We start from the raw sequence: 13,083 nt of genomic DNA, 5'->3' as shown, positions 1-13,083 counted from the left end.
ACAGGCATAAGCAATGAGCGTCTCTTTGCTAATGTCTTATTTCAGCTTTATACAGTATAATTAACGTTAAGCCAATTTCAAATCATGTGTAGAAAATTGGGTAACACTTTACTTGACACCCAGCGTCACAACACGTTATGACACGGTCATAACCATGCCATAATATGTTAGAACAGCTGACATAACTTGTCATAACTTGTCATAATGTGGTCATAACACTGTCATGAGCCATATATTTACACCCGTTGTGACATATATTGCGTTATTTTATGTCTGGTTATGACACCTACACAAGAGTGTAAAAACCTATATTTGAAATGTGCTTTTTCCCTGCCAAGAAGTTTCCTTTCCTTTTAAAGTTTGTTTCTTAAATCCTTTGTTGTTATTGTAATGAATTCTTTATGGTCATGTATTTAAAAAAAAAAAAATATATATATATATATAACTTGTAGAAAATGCACTGTATGACACAGTCATGAAGCATTATGACCATCATGTGTCACTCTACTTGGACTAAGAAAATGCACTTGATGACACTGTCAAGAAGCAATTATGACCATCAATACCATATAAGCCAGATAGGCCTCTCTTGTCCATGCCCTTATGATAGTCATCAGTCAAAAATAGGGTGTCTTGTCCTCCTCCTATGCTTCTACATTCATTCCAGTCATCAGCAACAGAGCATTGGGGTAGGTGCACAATTACAATGATAAATTGATATAGTCAATTTCAGAAAATGTTATATAACATAAACATACTGTTTACAAGTAGGCTATGGTGTAATGGAATTAATTGCCTTGTGTGGTAGGTTTTGTGGGTTATGACACTCTTATGTAGGTGTCATAACCAGCCATAAAATAACACAATATATGTCCCAACAGTTCTAAATATATGTGTCATGACAGTGTTATGACCATATTATGACAGGTTTTGACACGTTGTGTCAGCTGTTATGACATATTATGATATATGTCATATAACGTGTTATGATGCTGGGTGTCAAGTAAAGTGTTACCAAAAATTGTTATTAGGCCTGCCAAACTGAACAGCCAGTTTTGGAAGGAGGAACATACTATAATCTCCCACTGTAGTCGGGTCATTTCTACAATGTGGTGCATTTTGGACCTTGTAACTTTTGGTCAAGCTCAGACACAGAAAAAAAAGAGTCTATGTTCATTTTCCAACCTGTTCAGAACCTGTTCAGAGTAGACATTTTGAGCCTAAATTAGCCATAGCTCTGTGAGTGAGCAAGATTGAGCTAGCATAACAGCACTTGAACAGGATTTTAACTTCTCTATCAAACATATTTTAACATTTCAATTAAAAAAAAAAATTCTCTATAATTTAGCCTAAGAGGGTGGAAAAATAGATAAAACTGAGTGTTTATATTTATTTAGCTTTGCACCATTGTTTTCCATCCAAAGGAATTATGACACTTCTTGAATGTGGCGCCATTGTAGGAAGGGGTCGTTTTCTTAAATGGAGAATAACAACAAACTAACAAGGTGGAAAGTGATATCAGGGACACAAAGACAATCTGAAATAAAATAATAAATACAACAATCATGAAAAAAAAGTTATTGATGAGAGAGAATTTAACGAGGACAAAAAAATGAAATATGTCATTATTTTATGGCTTATATTTATCGTGGAATTTGATGAATAACACCCAGGAACATTGCAAAAATGCCTACATCCACTGAAAAAAAGTGTTTAAAATGCTTAAATTCCCTTTCAAGATCCATATTTGAATGTTTTTAAGGTAAAGGACACCTGACATTACATTTAAAGCCTTTCGAATTTTACACTAAAGTGATATTTCCTGAGGACAGAAAAGGCACCGCATTGTAGGAATGACACTGTATCCATCAGTCTGCCACCATAGGAGCCTTCTGTTTGTACTGCAGCTGCCTCTATCACCGATGTGAAATGGCTAGCTAGGTAGCGGTGGTGCGCGCTAATAGCGTTTCGATCGGTGACGTCACTCTGAGACCTTGAAGTAGTGGTTCCCCTTGCTGGGTAACGATTCTTTGTGGGTGACTGTTGTCTATCTGTGCAGAGGGTCCCTGGTTCGAGCCCGTGTAGGGGCGAGGGGACGGACTAAAGTTAAACTGTTACACCTCTCTAATACTGACACATATCATTGTCCAGTCATGGATACATTCCATCCCAATCATCACAACACAGCTCAGTAATGATACTGCAGCTTATGTCCAGCAGGAGCCTATGTACTTGGCAGGATGCTGGAATCTTATTAAGGGTAGTTATTTAGACGGATCATCAGACAGGATAGTGATCCAGGCTTTAACACACTGATATGGTCATGTTGAGCCCATATTCCAATGAACTAAAATGAGGTCAAAATACCAGATAACACCTGGTGAAATAAACATGTTCAGAATGCCAGTTATTGACCCAGGTCTACAGTAATGCAATTGTTCATCAACCAAACTGAACGACTTCAAAACCCCACATCTCAAAGTAGAATGACTGGAGGGGACGTCTCCAATAAATAAACAAGTCAGCAAATTGTGTCATGTGACATTCTGGGTCTTCTCTTGTTCAAAAGATATCAAAAGAATTGCAAGTCATCAGACTCCTGACATGTTTAGGTAGCACAAGGCCACTGAGAGTCTAGTAGAGTTTGTACATACAACCAACTGCTACTACTGATATTGTGAAACACTCGTGGGCTATAATTGAATATTTGTTGACTGACTTGGTTTTAATCATCAAGCCATTGCACAAGTCAACAATTCCAACAGGTCTCGGAATTGTCTACATGTGGACCAATTTAGAGCGAGGAGCACATGATGCCCGGCCAATCAGACCTCTCAGTTTGCAGAGTGCATTGCAGATGCATGTTTGGCCTGGCCAAGCCCCCCCCCCTCCCCATCCTGGCCCCTTCCATCATCCCCAACTGCACCCTGGAATGCCAAGCTGGCTCACCCCGCTGCACACTATATAATTGACACACTTTTGCAGTTCCAAAGTTAAATCCCAGCAAATGCAACACATTTTTCACTACACAACTTTTTGATTTGCCAGCTTATACAGTTTGATCACAAAAAAACAGTTAAGTCATTCAAATTTGACATGACTACCAGGCTAAGATTTCATGTTTGATACAGTAGATAAACATGCACATGTACCTTCCATTTAAATTTGGTAAGAGACAGATAGCTTTACAGCTTTATGTATAGTCAACAGTTGAACACAAACCAGGACATATTTTGAGTAAGGATCCGGTGACATAAGCCAGATGATCCTAAGCTGTACCAACACCTGACCCCTAGACCACCCAACTAATGGTTCCTCTGGGGAAAATAAAAAGCCCCACACCATGCAGAGACCTTACCAGTGGACCACTGTGCAGCTACTAGTCCAATGGGTGATGACTGTACTGTGTGAGACAGGCAGACAAATGGTTCTCTCTGCTCCTCTCCCTGGCACACTCTCTTCCCTGCTCACCAAGGGGGCGCAGAGGGTCCTTCTCTGAGCACCACTCAACTGTCATCTACAGGGGTGGTATCCAGACGGGAGGGAGGTGGATGGGTGATGGTGGGGGGTGTCAGGGGGAGTGTTAGGTGGGGGGAGGCAGCCATGGCAGTGGCTGGGACTGAGAGCCACCAGCTCAACTATAGCAGCGTCTGACTGAGCCTGAGGAGGGAGTTAGTTGAGGAAGTGAGCTAGGGCCCGTCTCAGGTTACCTCCCTTCCATCTGACACAGCTGACTCCACAATTAACCAGAGAACTAAACATTCTGACCTGCAAATATAGACCAGACCCTAGCTAGCACGCTGCCCAAACACTGTGACTGCTTCAACAGATACAGGAATACTGTAAGCATGTGGAAATTAAATGGAAGTCTTGAATCATCATGTGCAGGTGGAATGCATCATACGTAAGAAATAGCTCGTGTGTGGAAGTCCCTATTACATTGGGTGCCAGTCACACTTGGTTCCGGGTGAAGATGGAACCCATGTTTCCTGTTTCAGCTCCCAGCTCGATCACTGATTGGCACAGGTGTTGTGTGACATTAATAACTTGGGAATGTTAAAAGGTCGCTCCACTGAAACAACCTCTTCCGTACTCTAGGTGCTGTTCTTAAAGTATAACCATAAGAATGACATAGTCCTAGACTACCTCCAAATGTACAGTTTTGGTAAGTTGATATTGTTCCAATGTTATGCAAATAACCACTGAACATCACAATAATTTGTCTACATCTTTTATTGTTCAACAGTTTTGTTTTTTTATACAATAACACCTCAATTAGTGTTACTAATTAATTTCACGAGTTGAGTATACAGTACATGCTGTAAAATGATAAGAAAGTTCCAGTGCAAAAATAAAGCAAAAGTAAGACAAAAGAAAGGACAAAATAAAATACAAATGATATTGCAACACAATTTCAAAAACAAAATGGAAAAATAACAGGTAAGGAAACAATATATTTTGTGGATATTTATCAATATAAAGTGGTCAACTTTATTCTAATTGTTTTTTATACACTATATATATATATATATATATATTTTGTAGGGGAAAAATGGATCAAGACTGATTGGTCTACCAGTCTATTCACTAAAATCTCATATAACCGTCAACTACACTCAACATCAAAAACCTTTCGGAATTCTTTCTCCATCTTACTCAAATTCCCGAGAACAAAAACTCAATTTGCTCTGCATCATATAAAGCAGAGAGGAATCTTCACAGCTACACGACACACACCTGACACAAACCATCATCAACCTCCTCAGTCCTTCCTACAGCACACACCTCTCAATAGGACAAGCAAACCCATGATTTCATACAAGAGTACTTCCTGAAATATGGGGGTGGATAGGAGGGGAAATGACACAGTGAGTGCTATGACTCACAATCCTCAACTGCAATATAACTGTCAGTTGATAAACTATTATTTAACTCAGCAACATGCCTGATATCACAACTTTTGCTTAAAATCCCAGTTTTTTTATAGAAATAATTACCAACTGTTTACAAATGGACAATATAGTGACTCTCTGTCACAAGTTCTACTTAGGCATAAAAAAAACATTGTTCAAATGTAAGTTCAGGATAAAAAGTTTAAATGGTTTAAATCTACCCATTCAATCTCTTATTTGAAATTGACAAATTATAACATTTGCATCATACATGCCAAATGAATGAGATATAAACTGAGTGCTCTGTTACTATTTTCAAAAATACTTAATTAAAACCGATCTATTAATAAAAACATTTAGTCAAAACTCAATTTGATTGATTCCTTACCACTTTGCCTTAACTACAAATCTCAGTCAGAATGTAAGTTCTGTAAAAATCTGCGAATTAGACCAATGACAATGAAAGCATTAGTTCATGGAAACTTCATGGAAATCATTATAGGGTAAATATACGTTCAAATAATTGCTATGTGAAACTGAGTACCTAACTGGCTATTCCTTCTAATCTAAATATATTGTCAGTTGAATACACCTCATGAGTGAATGCTCACATAAAAATATGAGATGCTTTTTGGTAACAACAAAATAACATCATTATCAAACTGTCCCTTGAAAAAGTTCCTTTTCAGTTGAAAATACAGAACCAGCTGCAGTATTTCTATCACGAAGATAAAGTAACTATAATTGTCCAAACTGGATTTGAAATGAAAATGTGGCAAAAAAAGCTAAACAAAATAAAACTGGAAAAAAAAATACAATTGATTTGAGTTTACATTTCACATTTGTGGTACATATCAATTATTTCAATGTCCTTTAACAAACAGATTTTTTCAATTTTTTACAAAAGAGTATATATTTTATAATTTAAAGAGTTGAAAGCCTATTGCTGTTATAACATCATTTTTTTTCCGTTCATGACGTATTAAATACAAGATTTAGCTTGATCTAAATCAGATGCAATCTCTGTTTAATGTGATGCTATCAAATTGTTGTAAATAAAGGACTTCAAAAGGACTTCAAATGTATTACACAGTGACAATAAAAGCATTTTACATTGAACATTTACAAAAGTGGTCATAGTGCAAAGGGCTAGATCATTTGCAAATCCATTAACCTGTACATAGAGATGACCAGTGGATATAAAATATCTAGAAAACAGTGCAAATAATATGTACATCCACTTACGTACAAAAATACCTATATAGCACGAGGTCAACATCCTGATCCTTTTCTTCTTCCTCTTTAAAACGACTTAATGCAAAACATGATCTGTTCTATATCAAGAGATGCAACAGGGTATATAATGCCTATTTGGTCATCTAAATTACGAGTAGACAGTGGAGACCGTAAAACTAAGTATACACCATTGGAATTGCAAGGGCAGTAAATTGACTTAATAGTGAGAAATAAGGACAAGCCATTTGCAGTGTCTACATTTAAAAATGATGACTAGCCCACTAATCTGTATTCTTTCTAATGCACTCTTCATTATTAAGGGACTTATGTTTTGTCACTCCCTTTGGAGTAACAACATTTGATTTTCATTTCCTGACGTGCAACTTGACTGTGCAACTTTAAAAGCACATAATACTTGCAAATAATACTGGATGGTAAATAGGATTTAACACCAACAATGGCACTTGCTAATAATACAGTGATGAATATACCAACAATCACTTAATAAAAAACGTGTTGATGCATTTCGGATATAAACAAAGAAGCAATTGTGCTTTTAAGTCCATGTGATATTGAGATCAATATGAATTCAAATGTAGGTTGCCGATGTATTTCAAAACATAAAGAATAAGCCCTGTGTATGGCTATTAAGGCGCAATATTCACTACTAGAGCTAGAGACTTGAAATAACCAGCATAAAACCAATGTGTTGGCCTTAGTCACAAAAATAATAAATTAATGCTGATTGCTAATGGTGTACCCTCATATGCATGGGGTTTTGTAGCTGTACTACTAAAGTGTAACTTCAGTTTTTAAGAGGACTGTATCTGAGCATAATTCATGTTGTTTCTGAGATGATCCCTGTATGAATGTTTGTTGTTTTCAAGCCCCAGAGCTCACCAGTTAAACAGAGAGTTTTGGCCCAGTGTCATGAAGTAGATCTGGCTGCTGCCACCTGACTGCACTGAGGCAAAGAACACCTTCACACAGAAAATAGATGAAGCAGTTAAACATTTACAACTTCCGGTATAATATTCAACACCTACAATATTAAGAACAACATACAGTATGCTAGGACATATTTTCTGTATCTAGCCAAGCCCTATATAAGCCCTACAAGTAATATGGGGGGAATAGGGTGTCATGTGAGCTTTGCCCAAGGTATGTTTTGGTGATATTGGGATGTTGTCTTACCTTGTCATTCCTCTCACACAGGAATTTGAGTTTCTGGGCCTTCTTGTGCATGAAGACTCCCTCAAGGTTGCCTGTGTTAGCTGACCTCAGCTCGATGGCTTTGTCTCCCCAGCCCATCACCTGGTTGGACTGCAGGTAGGCTGTGGAGACACACACACCATCACAGACTTAGATTTTGGCACAAATGGTACCTTATTCCCTATACTACTTTTGACCTGGGCCCCAATCTCAACCACACTGCACACTGCCCTAACCCATCTGGACAAGAGGAATACCTATGTGAGAATGCTGTTCATCGACTACAGCTCGGCATTCAACACCATAGTACCCTCCAAGCTCGTCATCAAGCTCGAGACCCTGGGTCTCGACCCCGCCCTGTGCAACTGGGTACTGGACTTCCTGACGGGCCGCCCCCCAGGTGGTGAGGGTAGGCAACAACATCTCCACCCCGCTGATCCTCAACACTGGGGCCCCACAAGGGTGCGTTCTGAGCCCTCTCCTGTACTCCCTGTTCACCCACGACTGCGTGGCCACGCACGCCTCCAACTCAATCATCAAGTTTGCGGACGACACAACAGTGGTAGGCTTGATTACCAACAACGACGAGACGGCCTACAGGGAGGAGGTGAGGGCCCTTGGAGTGTGGTGTCAGGAAAATAACCTCACTCAACGTCAACAAAACTAAGGAGATGATTGTGGACTTCAGGAAACAGCAGAGGGAACACCCCCTATCCACATCGATGGAACAGTAGTGGAGAGGGTAGTAAGTTTTAAGTTCCTCGGCATACACATCACAGACAAACTGAATTGGTCCACTCACACAGACAGCATCGTGAAGAAGGCGCAGCAGCGCCTCTTCAACCTCAGGAGGCTGAAGAAATTTGTCTTGTCACCAAAAGCACTCACAAACTTCTACAGATGCACAATCGAGAGCATCCTGGCGGGCTGTATCACCGCCTAGTACGGCAACTGCTCCGCCCACAACTGTAAGGCTCTCCAGAGGGTATTGAGGTCTGCACAACGCATCACCGGGGGCAAACTACCTGCCCTCCAGGACACCTACACCACCCGATGTTACAGGAAGGCCATAAAGATCATCAAGGACAACAACCACCCGAGCCACTGCCTGTTCACCCCGCTATCATCCAGAAGGCGAGGTCAGTACAGGTGCATCAAAGCTGGGACCGAGAGACTGAAAAACAGCTTCTATCTCAAGGCCATCAGACTGTTAAACAGCCACCACTAACATTGAATGGCTGCTGCCAACACACTGACACTGACTCAACTCCAGCCACTTTAATAATGGGAATTGATTGGAAATGATGTAAAATATATCACTAGCCACTTTAAACAATGCTACCTAATATAATGTTACATACCCTACATTATTCATCTCATATGCATACGTATATACTGTACTCTATATCATCGACTGCATCCTTATGTAATACATGTATCACTAGCCACTTTAACTATGCCACTTTGTTTACATACTCATTCATATGTATATACTGTACTCGATACCATCTACTGTATCTTGCCTATGCTGCTCTGTACCATGACTCATTCATATATCTTTATGTACATATTCTTTATCCCCTTACACTGTGTATAAGACAGTAGTTTTGGAATTGTTTGCTAGATTACTTGTTGGTTATTACTGCATTGTCGGAACTAGAAGCACAAGCATTTCACTACACTCACATTAACATCTGCTAACCATGTGTATGTGACAAATAACATTTGATTTGATTTGTATGGCTCTTGTCAAAAGTAGTACACCATATAGGGAATAATGTGCCACTTGGGATGCACCCTTTGTCACTAGACTACACACTCAGGGTTTTAAGACCCTGGTTTCTGCCTCTCAGTGAGTGCCATGTTGTAAACCAATCTCGAGACGCATCTAGAGATGAAAATCAATCAGGTTCCCCTTTACCACACTCTCCTCTTTAGAGCCTACACCCAGAGTTTATTTACACTCTATATACTCTGGTCCAGACTCGGCTGAGCGCTGTCCTGTCTGTGAGTCTATTCCCCACAGACACCCTTTCCCCTTGAATAATGACCTGGCCAATGGACCCAACTAAATGAGTCTAACAGAACATCTTATTTTTAGAGCCACTGTCCCAAATATGTCTAGAGGAGTTGGATCCAGCTTGACTCCTCTTTGCACCCAGTGATCTAAGTACAATAAATAAGGTTAACTTCTTGCTTGCGGCATAACAAAAAGGGTCAATACAAGAGACATGCTCTATTTTTAAAATGGTCTGGGTCTGCAGGTCTATCAAATCTATCCATTTTAATATAATATTAGACTTATAAGCACTAGTTTTTCAATCTGAGTGGAGGTGGAATCTCTCTCTCTCTCTCTCTCTCTCCTCTCTCTCCGCACACACGTACACATGCACAGCCTGCAGGTTTTGATTTGGTGGGTGGCTACGATGTACAGAGACTCACCGACAGATGCAGGCATCTCTCCCCACTGCAGCACTGTTTCCTTGGTGATGCGTCCATATGTGTCTATGTAGACCCCCTCGTCTTCATAACACACCAGAACCTCCATGCCACTGCTGTTGGGTAGGATGATGATGGCATGGGGCCGGATCACACCCTGGATCTAAGACAGACAAACACACACAGTCAGATGAGATGAGGATAAGATGGGTTACGTCTCAAATGGCATGGTATCCCCTATATAGCGCACTCCTTTTGACCAGAGCCCTATGGGCCTGACAGGTACAATTTAAGACACATCCATAATGTTTTCTATAGTGTAGCTCTCTAGTACAGTGTTATATGGTATTATTCTGTCTGCAAACTCAATTTCCCTGTTGGAAAATAACAATTGACTTGACTTTATTTGACGAATGGGAAGTGCAGCACAGCACAGCACAGCACAGCACTCTCACTCCAAACCTCATCATCTCTACCAGCAACAGCAGTACCCACCCAGCTACATCCACATCACCAGGGGTAATCCTCCTAATACACCAACTAATAGGTTTGGACGGTATCAAGACTTTCATACTATTTCTGTACCATACCGGGTATTATCGGAAGTGCACACAAGCGGTGCTATTCCTTAAAATAAAAAAAAGTTTTAAAAAAAGATATGGATCTTGATCCAGAAGGGGCTGGATTGTCTCTGCTGTAACCAAGTAGCTTGATCTTGCCATCTAGCCACTGAGCTAGCAAGTTAGCAATCCAAATGCATAGCTGGAGTCCTGAGCTGGATATAATTGATTAGGCACATCTTGGATAGTTAACTTATAGTTAGTTATAAGCTGTGGCGTAGCACACACCCCTGCAGCCCCCGGTATTAAAATGAATCCGTCGGTATGTCTAAATACCCCAGTATACGGTATATACGGTATATCGCCTAAGCCTACCAGATAACATTGGCTAATAAAACAAAGTATCATTGCTCCCTCACACTCCCACTCTCCCTCCCTGGAACCATCTGGATTCATTCTGTTTGATGAGAAGCTGGTTCAGAGTCAGTGAACTGAGGCTAAACAACATGTTGAATCAGCCGAGTCACTGACTGCAGGTGGCAACAGAGAGAGGGTGACAACGCTTAATTGATTCTGTCTCAGCTAATTAATTGCCATACAATGTTTTCACTTAATTCCTTTAATTACAATCTCATTTGCCAAAGACGCTCAGTGATCAGCTCTTTCTCCCCTGACATGGGGATGCAACTCAGGTACTCAAATGAGTGTTGTTACTATGGCTGGGTGAGCTCCACTGAGATGTGATGCAGAGCTACTCATGGGTTGCATGTTTCGTCACAATACTTGTTTTGAACGTTCGTTTTGGACTGATGCCTGATACTACTCAATGCTTCGTCAATGAGCGCTGATGAAGATTTCATCAAAAGTGCATTAAAGTGGCTTGGAAATACAATGACATTCAACAGCAGGCAAATAATTGGTAGGAAAACCATTTGTCATAATTTTGATGTCACCATGTTGACTTTAGATGCAGTATAACGTTAGCTAGCTAGCTAAGATTGAGGGGAGGCCACTGGATTTTAGCAAGCTAACATTAGCATTGCTTTGCTATCGAATGACAATATTGCGATCTGTCTAAAGTACATTTGATGACATGATAATGCTGTTGTTTCCTAATAAATATTTGACTACTTTAGCAATGTCATCGTATTGCCAGGCACTATAGTGTAATTTAGCCTCTGTCCAGAATGACTTGGGCTTATCATCACTTTTAGGGCACTATTATGGCGCCGCTGATAGAGGGCGGCTTGAGAACGTTCATAACAATGGCATGATGCGACCGAGTGACGGAGGTGCAACCTATGAATATAACCACTGAACAGCATCTTGGGTTGAATAAGTGGCAGCGAGGCGGAGGAGGGAGCCACTTCTGACCCCCCCCAGGTCCCTCATAAGCACTTGCATAATAGCCAACATTCAAACAATGAGACTGTCTTTTAGTCTCTGTTATCTCTATGAGGATGCAACATTCACACATACACAACGTTTCTAAGACCACACGAGATCTACAATAACCCCCAAAAGACCCCTTCGTATAAGAAGATTATAACAAAGTCCTTCTACATAAGAGCTGCTATAAGCGAGTCCACGTACTGGCTTAGACTAGTAGCTTAAACAGCAGGTATAACCTCAAACCCCAAATCCCCAAACAAACCAACACCTCAAACAACCCCAAAAGCTTCTATGTACAGTAAGTCACAGTCACCACAGGACCAGTGTAAGTCACCACAGGACCTGTGTAAGTTACCACAGGATCAGTGTAAGTCACCACAGGACCTGTGTAAGTTACCACAGGATCAGTGTAAGTCACCACAGGACCTGTGTAAGTTACCACAGGACCAGTGTAAGTCACCACAGGACCTGTGTAAGTTACCACAGGACCAGTGTGAGTCACCACAGGACCTGTGTAAGTTACCACAGGACCAGTGTTAGTCACCACAGGATCCCCATACTTGCCCGGCCGAGAGCCTGTCCCCCCAGCTGCCACCCGCTGTCCTCATGCCACTGTGGCTGTGCCACCACAATCCTCAGCATCAACACTGGCATCCACAGACGCAGCGCTATCTTAATCCGCTGCCTCGGTATCCTTATCATCTCATCATCAACCGCAGCCAGCAGGGAGAACGTACGTGGGAGAAAAGTTGTGTGTGTGTGTGAAGGAAAGAATGAGCGGACCAGTGAGTGTCAGTGAGAGTGAGTGAATACGAGAGTGAATGTGAGAGCGAGTGATCGGGTAAAAGAGAAGGACCCTTCTCTTCCGCTGCAGTGTAAGAGACTAAGGCACCAGTGTTATCGAGTGTGTGGTAGTGCTCTCTAAATATATCACTGTTATGAGAAAAAATGGGAGAATAACAGGTCACTTTAGCAGGCACATGGTTTGCCGGCGCTGCCAAGGTATTTTTAGAGCTATCTATCTGGTGAAAAGTAGCACACATGGCTGGAGACTGGGGCCAAAGAGAAGCAGCCAATGATAGCTATGTGGGCCAGCACAGTGGGAGAAGTGGGATAGAGCCACAGCACACCTCTGAGGGCACAGCACTGGGAGGGGGTACAGTGTGTGTGCGTGTGTGTACAAGTCTATATTTGTGTAGATGTACGCACAAAAGTGAGTGTGCAAGTGTATGTGTATGAGAGTGTGTATTGTGAGTGTGTAATAGAGCTCATTTCCTTCTGAGAATGTATTCTTCCTCTGCTCTGGCTCTCAGCTCCCAGCAGCTCTGCAGAATTGTGTGGGTGTGTGGGAT

At 41.2% G+C, this 13,083-nt stretch overlaps 2 protein-coding genes across 7 annotated transcripts in view; both read right to left on the bottom strand.

Moving 5' to 3' along the window:
* The window catches only part of LOC118375230 (palladin-like), a 28,520-nt gene extending 24,948 nt beyond the window's left edge, over window positions 1-3,572 (bottom strand). For both annotated transcript variants that reach the window (XM_052507127.1, XM_052507126.1), the window contains exon 1: window positions 3,359-3,572. The gene's annotated coding sequence lies outside the window, so the exon portion shown is untranslated. The remainder of the gene's footprint in view (window positions 1-3,358) is intronic.
* Window positions 3,573-4,215: 643 nt separating this feature from the next.
* The window catches only part of LOC118375194 (mitogen-activated protein kinase kinase kinase kinase 4-like), a 61,348-nt gene continuing 52,480 nt past the window's right edge, over window positions 4,216-13,083 (bottom strand). For all 5 annotated transcript variants that reach the window (XM_052507102.1, XM_052507108.1, XM_052507113.1 and 2 more), the window contains 3 exons: window positions 9,783-9,942; window positions 7,323-7,462; window positions 4,216-7,108 (listed from right to left, as the gene is read on the bottom strand). In XM_052507102.1, coding sequence (XP_052363062.1) covers window positions 7,025-7,108; window positions 7,323-7,462; window positions 9,783-9,942 — 384 coding nt within the window. In that variant the 3' untranslated portion in view covers window positions 4,216-7,024. The remainder of the gene's footprint in view (window positions 7,109-7,322; window positions 7,463-9,782; window positions 9,943-13,083) is intronic.

Source organism: Oncorhynchus keta, chromosome 4 (assembly GCF_023373465.1).
Source record: "Oncorhynchus keta strain PuntledgeMale-10-30-2019 chromosome 4, Oket_V2, whole genome shotgun sequence".
Classification (NCBI taxonomy): Eukaryota; Metazoa; Chordata; class Actinopteri; order Salmoniformes; family Salmonidae; genus Oncorhynchus; species Oncorhynchus keta.
This window is presented reverse-complemented; position numbering and strand designations above follow the sequence as displayed.